The 15,491-nt window shown below is 44.1% G+C and overlaps 1 protein-coding gene across 1 annotated transcript; it reads left to right on the forward strand.

The window, feature by feature from the left end:
• The first annotated feature begins 240 nt into the window (after window positions 1–240).
• On the forward strand, window positions 241–6,061 carry LOC143344510 (uncharacterized). Its single transcript, XM_076770632.1, has 3 exons — window positions 241–1,765; window positions 2,393–3,020; window positions 5,356–6,061. Exons 1-3 carry the CDS (start codon window positions 241–243, stop codon window positions 6,059–6,061), a joined length of 2,859 nt encoding a protein of 952 aa, XP_076626747.1.
• Window positions 6,062–15,491: the final 9,430 nt, after the last annotated feature.

Genomic DNA, 15,491 nt, shown 5'->3' on the forward strand with positions numbered 1-15,491 from the left:
TCGCCGCGGAAATTAATATAAGAACTAACTGCACTAAACACTACTGTAATTAATTGCTTAGTCTAACATAAATACCTGTTATTCGTACTGTGTTTTAATTTTAACCAAGACCTGCAAACTTCAACATTGGTTCTTCGAGCCGGATATTTTCGCCACAAGAATCGAGATAAACACCTGTTGTAACCTTATACATCTAACGAGTCGTTATACATATCTGTTGTGCCGCAAGGAAACCAAAACATGGAGAAGTACGTTAAGAAACAGCTCGATCTATTCAAACGTATTCGTTCTACAGTTGAGAATATGCGAAAAGTGGGTGCGGCCAAACTAACTAAAGGTGTTATTACATCGCGTTTGGAGCTCATAGAAAAGAACTGGGCCACGTTTCTCGAAGCACACGATCAGCTCATCGATGTTTTTTCGCAGACCGAACCCGATAATCAGTATTTTAAACTAGATTACATCGGCCAGTGCGAGGAGGCGTACGTTCAACAAAAAGCGATTCTACTCGATCTAAAGGAAGAATATACAACGGGTAAGCCCGAACCATCTCACTGTAATTCGTCACTTCGATCACTACCAAAAATAGCACTGCCGAGTTTTTTCGGCGATTATAAAAGTTGGTCAAATTTTCGCGATCTATTTCAAACGTTTATTCTAGATAATGTATCTCTCTCTCCTGTTGAAAAGCTGCATTATTTAAAGACCAGCCTGACTGGCGAACCTGCGCTACTTCTACAAAATATACCGGTCACTGGCGATAACTTCGAACGAGCTTGGACAACAATAACTGAACGGTATCAAAATCTGCGTGTACTGATCCACGCCCAACTGACTTCTCTGATGTCCCAACAACCTATAAAAAGGGAATCATCTAGAGCCCTGAAGGAGCTCCTGAACGACACGACGGACGCAGTCCAAGCCTTGGAGGCCTTGAAGCGACCAGTCCGGCAATGGGACGACTGGCTCGTCTTCATAACGGCCGAGAAGCTGGATCCAAGGACTCGAATGGGCTGGGAAACTTCCATCGGATCCACTTCTGAACCTCCAACCTTCGAACAACTGAGAACCTTTCTTACTACAAAACTGCGCGCCCTAGAAGCGGTGGAAGGATCGTCCAGCTCACCTGCAGCGCCCACAGAGAAGACCGGAGTCCTGCGACACGAAAAGAAGACACCCTTATATACTACTCCACGTCTAAAGGCGTACGCGACACACACTACTGGAGAAGCCAATCGTCGATGTCTCATCTGCCAAAAGGAACACTTCATCCTGTTCTGCCCTACCTATAAGAACTTAAATCCTCGAGAGAGGAAGCTGCTGATAACAGAGAAGCGTCTTTGTTATAATTGTCTAGCACCTCACTCTTCGTTTGCTTGTAAGTCTACTAAACGTTGTCAACTCTGCGTAGGTAAGCATCATACCTCACTTCATTCTAGCTTCGAGCAAGTTACTGCTGCTGATGCTTCTTATTCCAAGCAGGTTTCAGAAAGAGATCGAGAATCGAATGAGAACTTGCAGACAGAGCAGACGGCCTCATATTCTGGAAAGGTAGCTCACTGCGCTACGACTTCCTGCTCCGTAACCTCGCCAGTCTCCGTTGTGCTTGCTACCGCTGAACTTGTGCTGGAGTCAGACCAGGGAAAAAGGGTGTCCGTAAGAGCCTTAATTGATCCCTGCTCAGAGGTCTCGTTGCTGGAGGAGAGCGTGGCTCAGATCTTAAACTTAATTCGAATACCGGAGAAAATTCCTGTTGTCGGCGTCGGTAAGACGCAAACTTATATAAAAGGTAGGGTCTCTCTTCGGTTATACTCTCGCTTAGATAACTCGATCTCGTATAACCTTTCTACATATATACTTCCTCGATTGTCATCCTATCAAGCGATGAAATCTTCTAGCACTTCTGCCCTGTCACATTTAGATGGACTGGAACTGGCCGATCCTCATATTTTTTCGTCGAGGAGAATCAACTTAATTCTGGGAGCTGATATTTATGCTCAAATCATAAGGTCTGGCTTGAAAAAAGGTCCACCGAATACTCTCATCGCTCAAGCCACCTCGCTGGGGTGGATTCTAACTGGGCCGTTAAGGCAATCAAGCAAGCTGGAAAATAATACTCACTATGCTATCTCATTGCAGTGTTCCATTCGAGAGGCAAACCTTGTTGAGACTCTAACTCGTTTCTGGAGAACCGAGGAGGTTCCTTCAATTTCTAATTCGTTGACTGAAGACCAGAAAGCATGTGAGGATCATTACACTCGAACGCATAAGCGAGATTAATCTGGAAGGTATATTGTTTCTTTACCTCTAAAATCTTCGCCCGCTGAATGGGGTGAGAGTAAAAAGGCCGCGAGCTCCTTCTTCTCCAAACTGGAAAGACGTTTTGATGCAGATCCTAAGTTTCAAAACGCCTATCGCGAATTTTTAAGGGAGTACGAGGATCTCGGCCATATGGAGCGCATCTCAGACCATTTAACCAATAGGGGACCAGTTTATTATCTGCCGCATCACGGCGTGCTACGCGAATCTAGTTCGACTACGAAACTTAGAGTAGTTTTTAATGCTTCATGTAAGACATCATCGGGCACTTCTTTAAACGATCTGGTTCACACGGGTCCTAATCTTCTCTCCGAAATCTTTTCCTTACTACTTCGCTGGCGCAAGTACGCTATAGCTTTCTCCGCGGACGTGGAAAAGATGTACCGCCAAATTCTTGTGGAGAAGAAGGACTGTGACTTGCGACGAATCGTCTGGCGAGATAATCCCGGCGAGCAATTAACTAGCTATAGGCTCCGAACGGTCACTTACGGTATGGCTTGCGCTCCATACCTGGCAATTCGTACACTTCTCCAATTGAGCAGGGACGAAGAGGAGGCATATCCACTGGCTGCTCGTTGTCTTCGAAGCGATGTTTATATGGACGACGTGGTTTCGGGATCAGACACGCTGGAAGAGGCCGGTCAACTTCAACAACAATTGCTGGCGTTGTTGAGGGCAGGCGGCTTCAAATTACGAAAATGGTCATCCAATGAACCTGAACTCTTAAAAACTCTATCGGTCGATCATCTTGCCTCCTCTTCTGACCTTTCGTGCAATTTCGATGGAGTTTCATCTCTTCTGGGTCTGAAATGGAACACTGCCTCCGATTGCTTCTTGGTTTCTTTTCGACCTCGTAATAAATCTGGCCCCATTACTAAGCGATCGGTCTTTAGCGAGATAGCTGGGCTTTATGACCCGTTGGGTCTTCTAGCTCCCGTAGTTATCGTAGCAAAAATTTTCATGCAGTCATTATGGCTGCTCAAGCTAAACTGGGATGATTTGCTTCCCGAAACATTACGAACCTATTGGTTAAACTACCATTCTGGCCTAAACTTTCTTCCTGATCTGCGAATACCTCGTTGGATTGGGATCACGAGCAATGATAAAAATTATGAGTTACACGGGTTTGCCGATTCCTCTGAAAAAGCTTACGCGGCGGTTATCTACGTGAGAGTTATTCCGCGACAAACAGAATTGAGACCTCGCGTTAATTTAATTGCAGCAAAAACTCGCGTCGCGCCTCTTAAGCAAGTCTCATTGCCGTGGGCGCCAGGCGTCGCGGGCGGCGGCCTTTGCGCGGCGGATGACCCTGGCTGGGAGGGGGGCCCTAAGGGGAGCCTCCTCCCGCCAGGCGGCGATGGGTCGGACCGGGTGGGTCCGGTCCACGGGGAGGCACCCTCGGTGGCCTGGAGCGGCCATCAGCTCCCGGCCGCCGAGGGGTAGAAACGGGGTCGCAGGCGGTTGCGAGTTGGGGCTCGCAGCCCGCCACTAAATGCGGCCCCGGGACGGATGGCGGCGGGATGGAGTGGCCCCGTCCTGCCGCTATGAGACAGTGTGTCTACCGGGGGGACCGTTTGTCCCCCCCGGGGATGGGCGCAAAGCGCGGGCACGGGGAGGATACCGGAAGAATGCTTCGAGCGATTCCCGGTATCCTCCCAAATCGTGCGGAAGGGTCACCGTGGGGTTTTTAGTGGGTAGGACCCGCGCCCGTCATTCTACGGGCGCGGGGAATCCTACACAACCCTCCCGCCTCTCCCCAAAGAGGTGGGAGGGAGTCTTTCGAAGATTTTCCCCACGACAAAAAAAAAGAAAAAAAGTCTCATTGCCGCGACTAGAACTTTGCGCCGCCACATTGCTGGTTCGACTAATGCATTCTATAAAAACCACGCTAGACTTACCCACTAGTGATATTCATCTCTGGTCTGACTCTTCTATCGTTCTTAGCTGGCTTCAACAGCACTGTTAAAAATGGAAAACTTTTGTTGCCCACCGTGTTTCCGAAATTCAAACAACACTACCCGAAGCAACTTGGCGTCACGTACGCTCTAGCGACAATCCGGCTGACGCCGCGTCTCGCGGGTTATCTGGAAATAAACTAACATCTTTCAAATTATGGTGGGAAGGACCTTCCTTTCTATCTAGCCGAAACTATAATTTGGATAACCACCTTCTAACAAATCTGGTTACGGAACAGGAGGCTCGTGTTACAAAGTTTTCCTGCTCTGTCCTTTCTGGTACCTCCTTTATTGAAAACCTCATAGGTCGTTATTCTACAATACAAATACTCTGTAAAATTACGAGCTGGTGTTTACGTCTCCGCAAACGGTCAATAGAGACTCAATCTTCTGGCGAAAACAGAAAATTTATCAGCTCGCGCGAACTGCATGATGCCCGACACATCTTAATCAAAAGCGTTCAAACGACGGCCTTCTTCACGGAAAAATCACTTCTTGAACAATCCGCTGCAATCTCCCGAGGTCCCTTAGTGCGTTTAAACCCCTTTTTAGACAAAGAGGGAACTTTGCGAGTCGGCGGACGGTTAAAACACTCACTTCTCGACTTCCAAGAAAGGCATCCTATTATACTACCTGCAAGGGGGCATTTTACAATACTACTAATTCGCGAAGCTCACGAGAAAACTCTTCATGGTGGAGTACAGCTTACCTTGGGAACATTACGTCAACGCTACTGGATTCTCTCCGGACGACGTGCAGTACGCACTTTTATAAACTCATGTATCACTTGTTGGCGATGGAGTACTAAAACCTCTCATCAACAAATGGCTGACCTTCCTAGTACTCGAGTAAGACCTTCCAGACCATTTTCAAATTCTGGCGTTGACTACGCCGGACCGTTTCTTATAAAAACTAATCCGGGCCGAGGTTACCACACACGAAAAGCTTATGTCGCTGTCTTTGTCTGTCTAGCGACTCGTGCAGTACATTTAGAGCTTATAACAGATTATACCACTGATTCCTTTCTAGCAGCGTACCGACGCTTTGTAGCACGACGCGGAAATTGTTCATCTATTCGCAGCGATCAAGGTACGAACTTCGTGGGTGCTGATCGCGAGCTTCGGCGACTCTTTGCAGCCGCTAGTTTGGATTGGGCAAAACTGGCAGGTATTCTCGCTCAAGACGGAACCACCTGGCACTTCAATCCCCCTGCTGCACCGCACTTCGGGGGTATCTGGAAAGCGGCGGTGAAGTCGATGAAATTCCATCTTCGGCGAGTAGTAGGGGACACGCCTCTTACGTATGAGGAAATGGCTACCGTTCTCGCACAAATAGAGGCCTGCCTGAACTCTCGACCGCTATCGCCTCTGGAGGTTGACACTGAAGCCAACGAATTCTTAACACCCGGTCACTTTCTAGTGGGAGGTCCTCTTACAGCAGTACCCGAACCGTCGCTCACGGAAGAGAAAAAACCTCGCCTAACACGCTGGCAGCTACTACAGCGAATGCGAGATCACTTTTGGAAGCGCTGGGCAGCCGAATATCTACAAGGCTTGCAGTCTCGTCATAAGTGGTCACAACCACAACCTAACGTGCAACCCGGGGATCTTTGCCTGGTCACCTCCGAAGTCACGCCACCCACCAAATGGCCAATCGGACGAATCCTTACAACTTATCCCGGCGATGACGGCCGGGTCCGAGTTGTCTTGGTGAAGACTCCCTTCTCGACCATTAAGCGACCTGTTACAAAACTCTGCCTCTATCTAAAGATACCAGTTCGCGATTAACTAATCACTTAACCGCGCCTATCACATCTATTCGTCTGCTGGACGAAGGCGGGCGGGAATGTTAGAGACCTAAGTTATCGGCCGCTAAGACCTATCAAAATAAAGACCGAAAGAGGTCTATCCATCGTTTCCCCCGTCAGAGGAGAGCTCTCCCTCTCCTCTGCGCGGGGACCGCGAGTTCAGTGCTATCTTAACTGGCATAGTGAGGGAGAGTATTCTTCGCCGCGGAAATTAATATAAGAACTAACTGCACTAAACACTACTGTAATTAATTGCTTAGTCTAACATAAATACCTGTTATTCGTACTGTGTTTTAATTTTAACCAAGACCTGCAAACTTCAACAAAGAAATTATTTAAAAAAAAAAGGATAGTTTTAGGGAATTCTCTGAAAAAATCAACATTCATACTGATACAAAATTTGCTTGGTACAGAGTTAGAATTTTAAAAAATAAATGGGTTAAAATTAACCCAAAGAGCATAACTGAGAATCTCCAAAATGAAAATCAAATTTTGTCTTCTCTGGACAAGATTAGTCCTCCATGGGTTCCTATCGATCCTACCTATATACCAAACGGTAATGTCAATGAGTTTTTTGATGTATGCTTCAATCTAACCGAATTTAACGCTGCCTTAGCCTCACGATATGATGGCTCGGCTCCGGGTCTTGACGGGATCAATTATCTAGTTATCAAAACATTATCTGTACAATATAAGCTATTACTTCTAGATATTTATAACGAAATTTACTTATCAAATGACTACCCTCAGGAATGGAATCAATATTACATTCATTTCATTGAAAAATCAGACAAAAAAAGCGTCCGTCCTATAGCCCTTTCCTCTTGCTTCTGTAAACTGTTTGAAACGCTTATAAAAAATAGGTTACAATGGTGGATTGAACACCAAAATCTACTTCCAGCTAGCCAAACGGGTTTTCGTAAAGGACAATCATGTATAGATAATGCCACCAAGCTAATGTTATACATTCAGGAAGGATTTTATAAGAGAAAGGATACCTTGGCAGCCTTTTTGGATGCCCAAGGTGCTTTTGATAACGTTAATTGCGATATTTTGTTGAACAAACTGGCCTCTGTAGGTTGCACTGACCGTTTAATTCGATTTGTTAAATTTTTAACGTACATAAGGGAAATATTCACAAGTTTGACAGGCGACGAAGTTAGGTTTGTTTTCAAAGGTGTCCCTCAAGGAGGTGTATTAAGTCCACTTCTTTATCTAATATATGTTTCAAAAATTACTGAAAATTTGCCCAAAAATATTTGTGTATCTCAATTCGCAGATGACATTGCAGTTTATTCAAAAATCTCTCCACTAAGAAAATGTAAACATCTTATAGAAAGATCTATTTTCATTATAAAGTGTAACCTTCTTTTATTAGGTTTGGAACTTAGCCCACAGAAAACAGACTTCCTTCGCTTTAACAACAAAAAGATCCTTCCTGGACAAACTGAAATTAAAGTAAATGATTGTGTTAAAATAGGTGCGAGTCGGTCTGTGAGGGGTTTTCTCCCCTGACCTGATCTCTCACCCTTTAACGGGGAGTCCGAATTTCGAGGGATTGGAATTGTGTGGGAAATTGAATTGTACATTTAATAATTTCCTTCGCCTGGTCCATCGGACACAGGCCGTTTATTTAAACAAAAAATAAAATTTAAAATAAACAAAAATGGAAGGAAATTAAAAAATTGAAATTAAATTTATTTATTATTTAAAAAATGCAGGAAAAACCCCCGAGCTGCTGGCTCGGGAAAAAAAACCTGCGCCGCCGTTGGCCCCTACGGCTCTCGTCTCGGTCTTCTGTAATCAAAAAGAAATACCGAAATCCGGCGGTTAATACCTGACAACGCTCGGTGCGTTGTCTAACTCGCTCTAATCCGCACGTTCCTTCTTCCGTTTACGGTAAACAGGAGCGAGATTCTTACACAGCGATACACAACTGTGTTAGTGGACTGTATTATTATTTCAACGTTTCAGATTTTGGAAACGTTGAATTGCAGATGGGGAAGACGAGATTCTAATCTCGATCTTCCCACTGCTGCAGCCTTGGTTTTTGCAGGAGAGGACAACAAGTGGAGGTTGTAAGGCTCCAAAGGTTGTCAACTCCGCGGTCCCTCGCCGTTCCCTGGTCCGTACGGGACCGGTGTGATGCAGAGCCTTAACTGCGCAGAAGCGACTGATTATTAAGGTTCTAACACCACGGTGCCCTTTGAACGTAGTTCTACGTCGAGTGTCCGTACCCACTGACGATCTGGAACCCACGCTCGAGCAGGTCGAAACCAGCCGAGATATTTACCCAGGGAATGCCAATAAAGCCCCTATCGGGTGTTATCCCAAACTTTTGTTTCGACCCTGGAAAACGACGAACCTAACCCAGGGAGTATGCAACAAAGTTGCCCTATAGATTGGGTTTTTGAACCGTGCAATAGCCAAGCAGAGAATCAAGAAATTCTCTCGGTTCTCGAACACAACCACTGATTACAGCGATCCGTGTTCTTCGTCGCAACGGTGGCGATAATCAAGCACTATTTAAGTGTAAATTTGATTATGCTCAGCCGCCGATGGCGGGTCAAATCTTTGGAAAGATAATCACGCTGATTTTTATTCATTTCCACTTCTACACGACCACTGATTACAGCAATACGTGTTTATTTAGCACCGATGGCGGTAACCAATCACTATAAAAGTGTAAATTTGGTACTTTTCAGCCATCGGTTGCTTTTTGAGCGAAGTGGAAAGAAAATCAGTTGGATTTTGTTTCTTTCCAAAATGGTTCGTTCGTCGCGGTGACCGATTTCTGCATGTGAACGTATGGCCGGAATATTTCGACTCAAGGGCAAGATTATTTAAATCCGCTGCAGTCTCAATTCCGAGCAACTTTGTTCACATGATTCTACGACAAGTTAGACAAAACTAACTTGTCGAGAATCGGTCTCCGACTTCAGACGAGGTCGACGATGAGGTCCGTACTCGTCGAGAACCAAATAGCGAGTGCACCTGAGACATACCTGCTTAACCGTGGCCAGGAGGGAGGGGAAATTTTCATCTCGTGGCGCTGTCTGGTCTAAGCGGTCTGTCTCTTATTAATTTTGAATCCTCTCTTCGTTTCGGCGTAGTAACACCTGTTCTCTTGGAACCGTTACTGGGCCGATCGCGGAACTGATATCGAATGTAAATACGGAGTTTTTCTATGCGGTATTGTTCCCGTAACGTATTACGCCTCAGAGAAGACTCTGGAATGTCGCGTAAACTAGGAACAACACCGTACAAGAAATGGCCCGTTTGTATCGATTACGCGATGGTTTAACCGACGTTTTTCGATTGTCGAATTAACGCGATATTTAAACAGATTGCATTATCAAATCTAGCTGCTCCACTCGATTCTTAGGAATAATTTTTGATTATGAACTATCTTTCAAGATTCATTTATCTTATGTTCAAGACAAATGTATGAGAGCCTTAAATACCGTTAAATTTCTATGCGGAACATGGTGGGGCTCAGACCCAACAACATTATTAATTCTTTACAAAAGTTTTGTTCGTTCAAATATTGATTATGGATGCTTCATTTATTTTTCTACACGTAAAGATCTAAACTACAAACTAGAAAAAATTCAATTTTCTGCCATTAGATCGGCTTTAGGTTATCGTATATCTACTCCTACCAACATTCTATTGGCTGAGTCAAAGCTCCCGTTAATAAGAGACCGTGTAAAATTCTTATGTAATAGCTACTTAAGTAAAGTTATTTCCAATACTTCCATCCTGGTCAACAATGAAATACATCAATATTATTCCAAGTCCAGAAATTTTAAACGCAAGAGGAAAATACTTATACATCAATGTATTGATGATATCCCTATCATAAAAAGAAATTTAAGAATCAGTAACTGTTATGATATTTATCGTCTGGATTATAATGTTATTATTAATTCGATTCCAATAAATACTGAACTTGGTCATGATCTTAAAATATGTGACCATCCAAATTCCTTATTACATAATTGGCTTTCAAACTGTGACTCATACGCAATTTTTAGTGATGGTAGTAAAATTCCAGGTTCTAACTCTGTTGGATCTGGATGCATTTGTAAGGATTTAAATATATCTACCAAAAAAAGCATCCCATCTAGTGCTTCTATATTTACGGCTGAATGCATTGCTTTAATTGATGCTCTTGACATTGCACTTTTGGACACAAACCAAAATTATAAAATACTTAACTGGGCCTTATTGTCAGCGCAGCAGAGCAACTTGCAAGTAAATGGGTAAGGCGAATTTCAATTAATTCTCTATTAACCCCTTGCATGCGAAGAATGTTTCGGTACGCACGAATCCAGTCTGCTTTTCCAGTACAGTTTTTTTTAGTAACAAACAATTACAAATGGTTCTTACCGTATTTATTTTAATTTTCTGAAAATAATTCTTATTTTAATTTTAACACACTCTGGTGAGAAGCGTTACTCAGGTGCGAAGAATTAATTTCCTAAAAATTCCGAGAGCATCTTCCCACATTTTATTCCTTCTTCCTTGGAAACAGCGAATACAAATAATTAATAAATTGGATTTAGCTGGCTGATTTATCCAATCCGCAGAGGTAACAGTTGCAGTGGTAGTATTTTTAATTATTTGTATTCGTTCCTCGACGTATCTCCGATGCACATCTTACTACCTACCCGACACGGTGGCTCTCTTAGTTCGGACGGCCCTGAGCGCGTGGCAGGCGCGCGCCGTGATTCGTCAGTGTTTTTCGTTAATAATTCAAAAACGAAGCTCCATCCGACATTTTTGCAAAGGAAATTGTTGTTCAGAATCGTCTCAGCTACCCCACATTTCCGGTTCTTACACTATTTACGGGACACCCTGTATTTATGAAATTAAGGAGAAATACATTAAGTTCAAGAAAAGCACATCAAATATGAGCAGTATAGAATTTGTTTGGATTCCGTCCCATTCAGGCATTGTTGGAAATGATGAGGCTGACGCCGTAGCTAAGTCGGCTACACTAGAACGAGCTAATAAGAGTATTGTCATTCCATTTTCTGATTTACGGGAATTTTTTAAACACAAATGTAGACAAAGTACTAGTGATTTCACAATGCAGCAGGGTCAATTTAAAGGCAAGGAATACTTTCAGTATTATGTTAGAGATGTGACTGCACCATGGTTCTCGGGTAGAGGTTTATCACGTCAATTTATTGTCACATTCAATCGTTTTAAAGCAGGTTACTATCATCTTGCAGCATCTCTTTCACGACTACACATAATAGATGATCCCAAATGTAACTGCGGTAATGAGGTTCAAGATCTTAACCATATCATTTGGCAATGTACCTTGTTTGAATCACAAAGAGTTGATCTCATGAAAAAATTAAGGAAGCTCAAATTGTTTCCACCCTTAAATATCAGATCGTTACTTTATGAACCGAATATTCAGGCATGTTATTTTCTTTTCAATTTTTTCAAGCAATGTAATTTAAAGATTTAAAGTGATGTACTTATGTGTTATATACCTAATGTATCCCACGGTTCCGATATTATTAATGCTTAACAGTAAGATGTACATATATTACTAATGTATAGCTTTATAACCCCCTATGGGGGGTTTCAATTAAGCTTTCAATATAATAAAAAAAAAACCCCATTTGCAACCGATTGCAAGTTATCCTTGCGGCAGTGTACATATGGTCCATGTGCGATTTTTTTCAAGCGCCGGAATCTCTTCGTCCATGGCCTTCTTCCATTTGCTGGTGTCGTCACTGGATAATGCTTCAGTGTAGGTCATAGGCACCGTATCAGCCAAAAAAGCAATAGGTACGCCGTATTGGTCAGGTGCTTGTAACGTTCTTCTATTGTGCAGTTGCCTACCTTCCCGTGAATTTTCATTGGCGGCTACCTGCTCTATCTCTGGCAAAGCTGCGTTTTCTTCATTTCCATTGTTTTCCAGTTCTCATGTTTCGGCGACATCTTCCACAACAGGAGCTTGGTGTTCGGCTGCACCTTCTGGAGTAGGAATCGTCTCTCTTTCGTCTTCAATTCCGAACTTGATTATTGTATCGGTTTCGGCACGCGTTTCGGCACTGGGCAGGGCATTTTCGTTGAAGGTTACGTCTCTGCTTATTGAAATTTTCTACAATTTATTATCCCAATGTCTATAATTAGTAGACTCCCCATCGTAACCGACGAATATGACCTGTCTGCTTTTTGGTTCGAATTTTTGCCGTCTTTCCTTCGCCACGTTCAGGTAAACTACGGATCCAAACACCTTTAAATGTTTTATATCAGGTTTGCGTTTAAACCACTTCTCGAACGGAGTAATCGTCTCCCCTGGCTTTAGGATGGTCCGATTCAGCAGGTAGCACGCGATGTTTACTGCTTCTACCCATAATTTTTGATCCATGTTCTTTGCGTGAATCATAGAACGTGCACTTTCAATGAGCGTACGAATTTCGCGTTCAGCGCTACCATTCTGCTCATGAATGTATGGCGACGAGCATTCGCGGATTATACCTTTTTCGTTCCTGTCTGCGTCGATACGAATGCCTCGAACTCCTTAAATTTGCTGAATACTTTTGATTTATGGCTCATGCAGTATACCTTCCTATAGCTGGTACTCTCGTCCTTAAACAGTAAAAAGAACCGCGTGTCGCTCGGTGAGTTTATGTTTACAGGGCCACAGCATCGATATGAATTTTCTCCCCTGGCCCGTAATTGTCTTCAACCCCGATGCTTGGATGCGGCCTTCGGGACTGTTTGCCCACAATGCATCTTTCACAAAAAACTTTGTCAAATTGTCCTTTTCAGTTCCATGGATGCCGAGTTGTTCATACATATGTTTTGCGGCGCGCTCATTTACGTGCCCCATTCGCTCATGCCAAAGTTTTAATTTTTCCTGGCCATCTGCTAATTTCAGCGCTTTACAGTCAATGGGCACTTTCACTTTGAAACACATTTTGAACAGTTCTCCGTGCGGTATTCCACGTGCGGCGAGTTTTCCTTTACTATCGTGAATTTCACATTTGTTTTCAAATGAATGAAAAGAGTACCGTTTTTTGTTCACTGACCCTATAGAAAACAAACTACACTTTAGTTCAGGTACATAGAGCACATCTTCTAATTCGCAATTGTATAGCACGCCCTCAAGCACTTCTTGGATTTTAATTGTTCCGGTGCCAGCCGCTAAGATGATGCGATCATCCGCTACTTTAACCGCATGACCATTTGAATTCGGCTGCAATGCCGCAGAATAATCTTTGCGGAAAGTCATATGCATTCCGGCACCCGAATCCGCAATCCACACGTCACTGTCACTTTCACTGGTGCATTTATATGTTGCAACAATGTCACACACCAACGCTGGCGCATTTCTCGCTGAACTGTCCGATGATTTTCCAGCTTGATTTTTTGGACATTCACGTGCCCAGTGGCCTTTTTCTTTGCAGACTCCACACCCCGTTCGTTTTCTCAGCTCGATATCCTTCTTGGAGCGTTTCTTTTTCTTTGCGTCGTTCAGGGACGTCTTTTGAACACGAAGTGCGAGCGTCGACACTTCATCCTCAGCAAAACGCCTGTCTTCCTTGATCAGTCTGCTGATCAAGTTCGCTTTCGTTTTTTCCGTAGCAGGAGTGCATTTCCACGTGTGACGAAAAATGGAGAACTTCGCGGGTAAACAGCGCAGCAGTTTTGCCATGACAGCTTTGTCCGACGGTTCCTCACCCGCATCCTGCAGGCGTCTGCAGATGCTCTCCAGTATCTCCAAATGATCTGCAATGGGCTCCCCTTCATTAACGCGAAAATTATAGAACTGCTCCCAAGCAATTTGTGCAGCGTCTTCACTTGCATCTCCGTACAGGTCCCTCAGCTTGTTCTACATTTCTTTTGCAGTGGAGCAGTTGTACAAACTGCGGCGAAGATTTGGGGCGATTATACTCAGTATAATCATTTTTACCTGCGCTGATTTTTGACCGTGCACTTTGAGCTCCGATGCCTTGTCTTCTGCAGGTTTTACTATTGTACCATCTACGAAACCAAGCAAGCCTTTTGCTTCTAGCGGAATCACTACTCCAGATTTCCACATGGAGTAGTAAGTGCCGTCCAGTTTCACGATTTCCTTTCCAACTTCTATGTCAGACATTGGGAAGAAATCACTTACACAATTGGTATCCAGTAAAAAAAAACCTTTATTCACCTAGCCAGCGTGGCTTATCAACAAACAAATTCTTTCTAGCAGGAGCAGTGGAAGCGTGCTGGGCCCATAAACTATTAAGGATCTATCATTGAGATAGATTTCCCCAATCGCTTATAGCAGAAAGAAGAAAAAATATTTTGTTGAAACGGGATAAGGTGTAAGACACGGTGGCGACAAAATATATGGAAGATTTTTCCCCACGGTCAGGGCAATCGCACAACTAACTTCAAACCAAGAAAAATCCCAGCTATATATGCGTCGCCAAATGGTCGGCAGACCTATTGCTTTTATGACATGACCGGGGCCGACGCCAAACAGAGAAAAATCGCGAAGATTCGGAAATACAAAATATATCTATTCTCAACAGCTGGTAAGCAAGCAGTAAGGTAGAAAGCAAGCAGCAATCTAGTAAGCAAGCGGTACGCAAGAATGCAAGCAGTGAGCTAGTAAGTGTGCAGGGAGCTAGCAAGGAAGCAGTATGCTAGTAAGGAAGTAGTAAGCTCGTAAGTAAGCAGAAAGCTAGTATGCAAGCAGTCAGACAGTAGGCGAGCAAGGAGCTAGTAACAAAGCAGTATCCTAGTAAACACGTGGTAAGCTAGTAAGCAAGCAGTGGCCAGAAAGCAAGCAGCAGGCTAGTAAGCAAGCAGTAAGCGAGTAAGCTTGCTGTAAGCTAGTAAGCAAGCAGCAGGTTGGTCAGAAAGCAGTTAGTTAGTAAGCAAGCAGTAAGCATGTATGCAAGCAGAATTCTAGTAGGCAAGCAGTGAGCTTGTAAGCGGGCAGGGAGCTAGTAACTAAGCAGTAAGCTAGTAAGAAAGAAGTTAGCTATTGAGCAAGCAGTAAACTAACAAGCAAGCAGTAAGCTAGTAAGTAACCAGTAAGCAAGTAGGTAAGCAGTATCCCTCAGGGGCTGCCAGCCTTTCAGCTGCAGTACGGGCTTAACGAACCCGGGGTACCCGAGTCATACACACACCGTAAGCCTCCTGTTGGTCGTCACAACGACCCATTCACAATTCCCTATTGGTTTTGTGAATGGTACGTGACGGCAGGAGGAACGGGGGTCTTGGCTTAACCGCCTGGGCCACGAGTATGGCGACTCTATAAAATCGCCCTCCAATCCTAAGCTATGGTGCGCGGCGATGGGATGCATGGTTGGGGGAGAAGGCCCGATCCCAAGCGACCACCTCCGGGGAACCTGCCGAACCCCCGGAGTATTAGGCTTACCCGG

The sequence above is a fragment of the Colletes latitarsis genome, chromosome 8, assembly GCF_051014445.1.
Source record: "Colletes latitarsis isolate SP2378_abdomen chromosome 8, iyColLati1, whole genome shotgun sequence".
NCBI classification, from domain to species: domain Eukaryota; kingdom Metazoa; phylum Arthropoda; class Insecta; order Hymenoptera; family Colletidae; genus Colletes; species Colletes latitarsis.

Coding starts and splice junctions, on each gene's coding strand:
- LOC143344510 (XM_076770632.1), top strand. CDS start 241: ATGGAGAAGTACGTTAAGAAACAGCTCGATCTATTCAAACGTATTCGT. Junction 1,766..2,392: donor AATTCCTGTTGTCGGCGTCG/GTAAGACGCAAA, acceptor GTTTTGATGCAG/ATCCTAAGTTTCAAAACGCC. Junction 3,021..5,355: donor GGCTTCAAATTACGAAAATG/GTCATCCAATGA, acceptor ATCTATTCGCAG/CGATCAAGGTACGAACTTCG.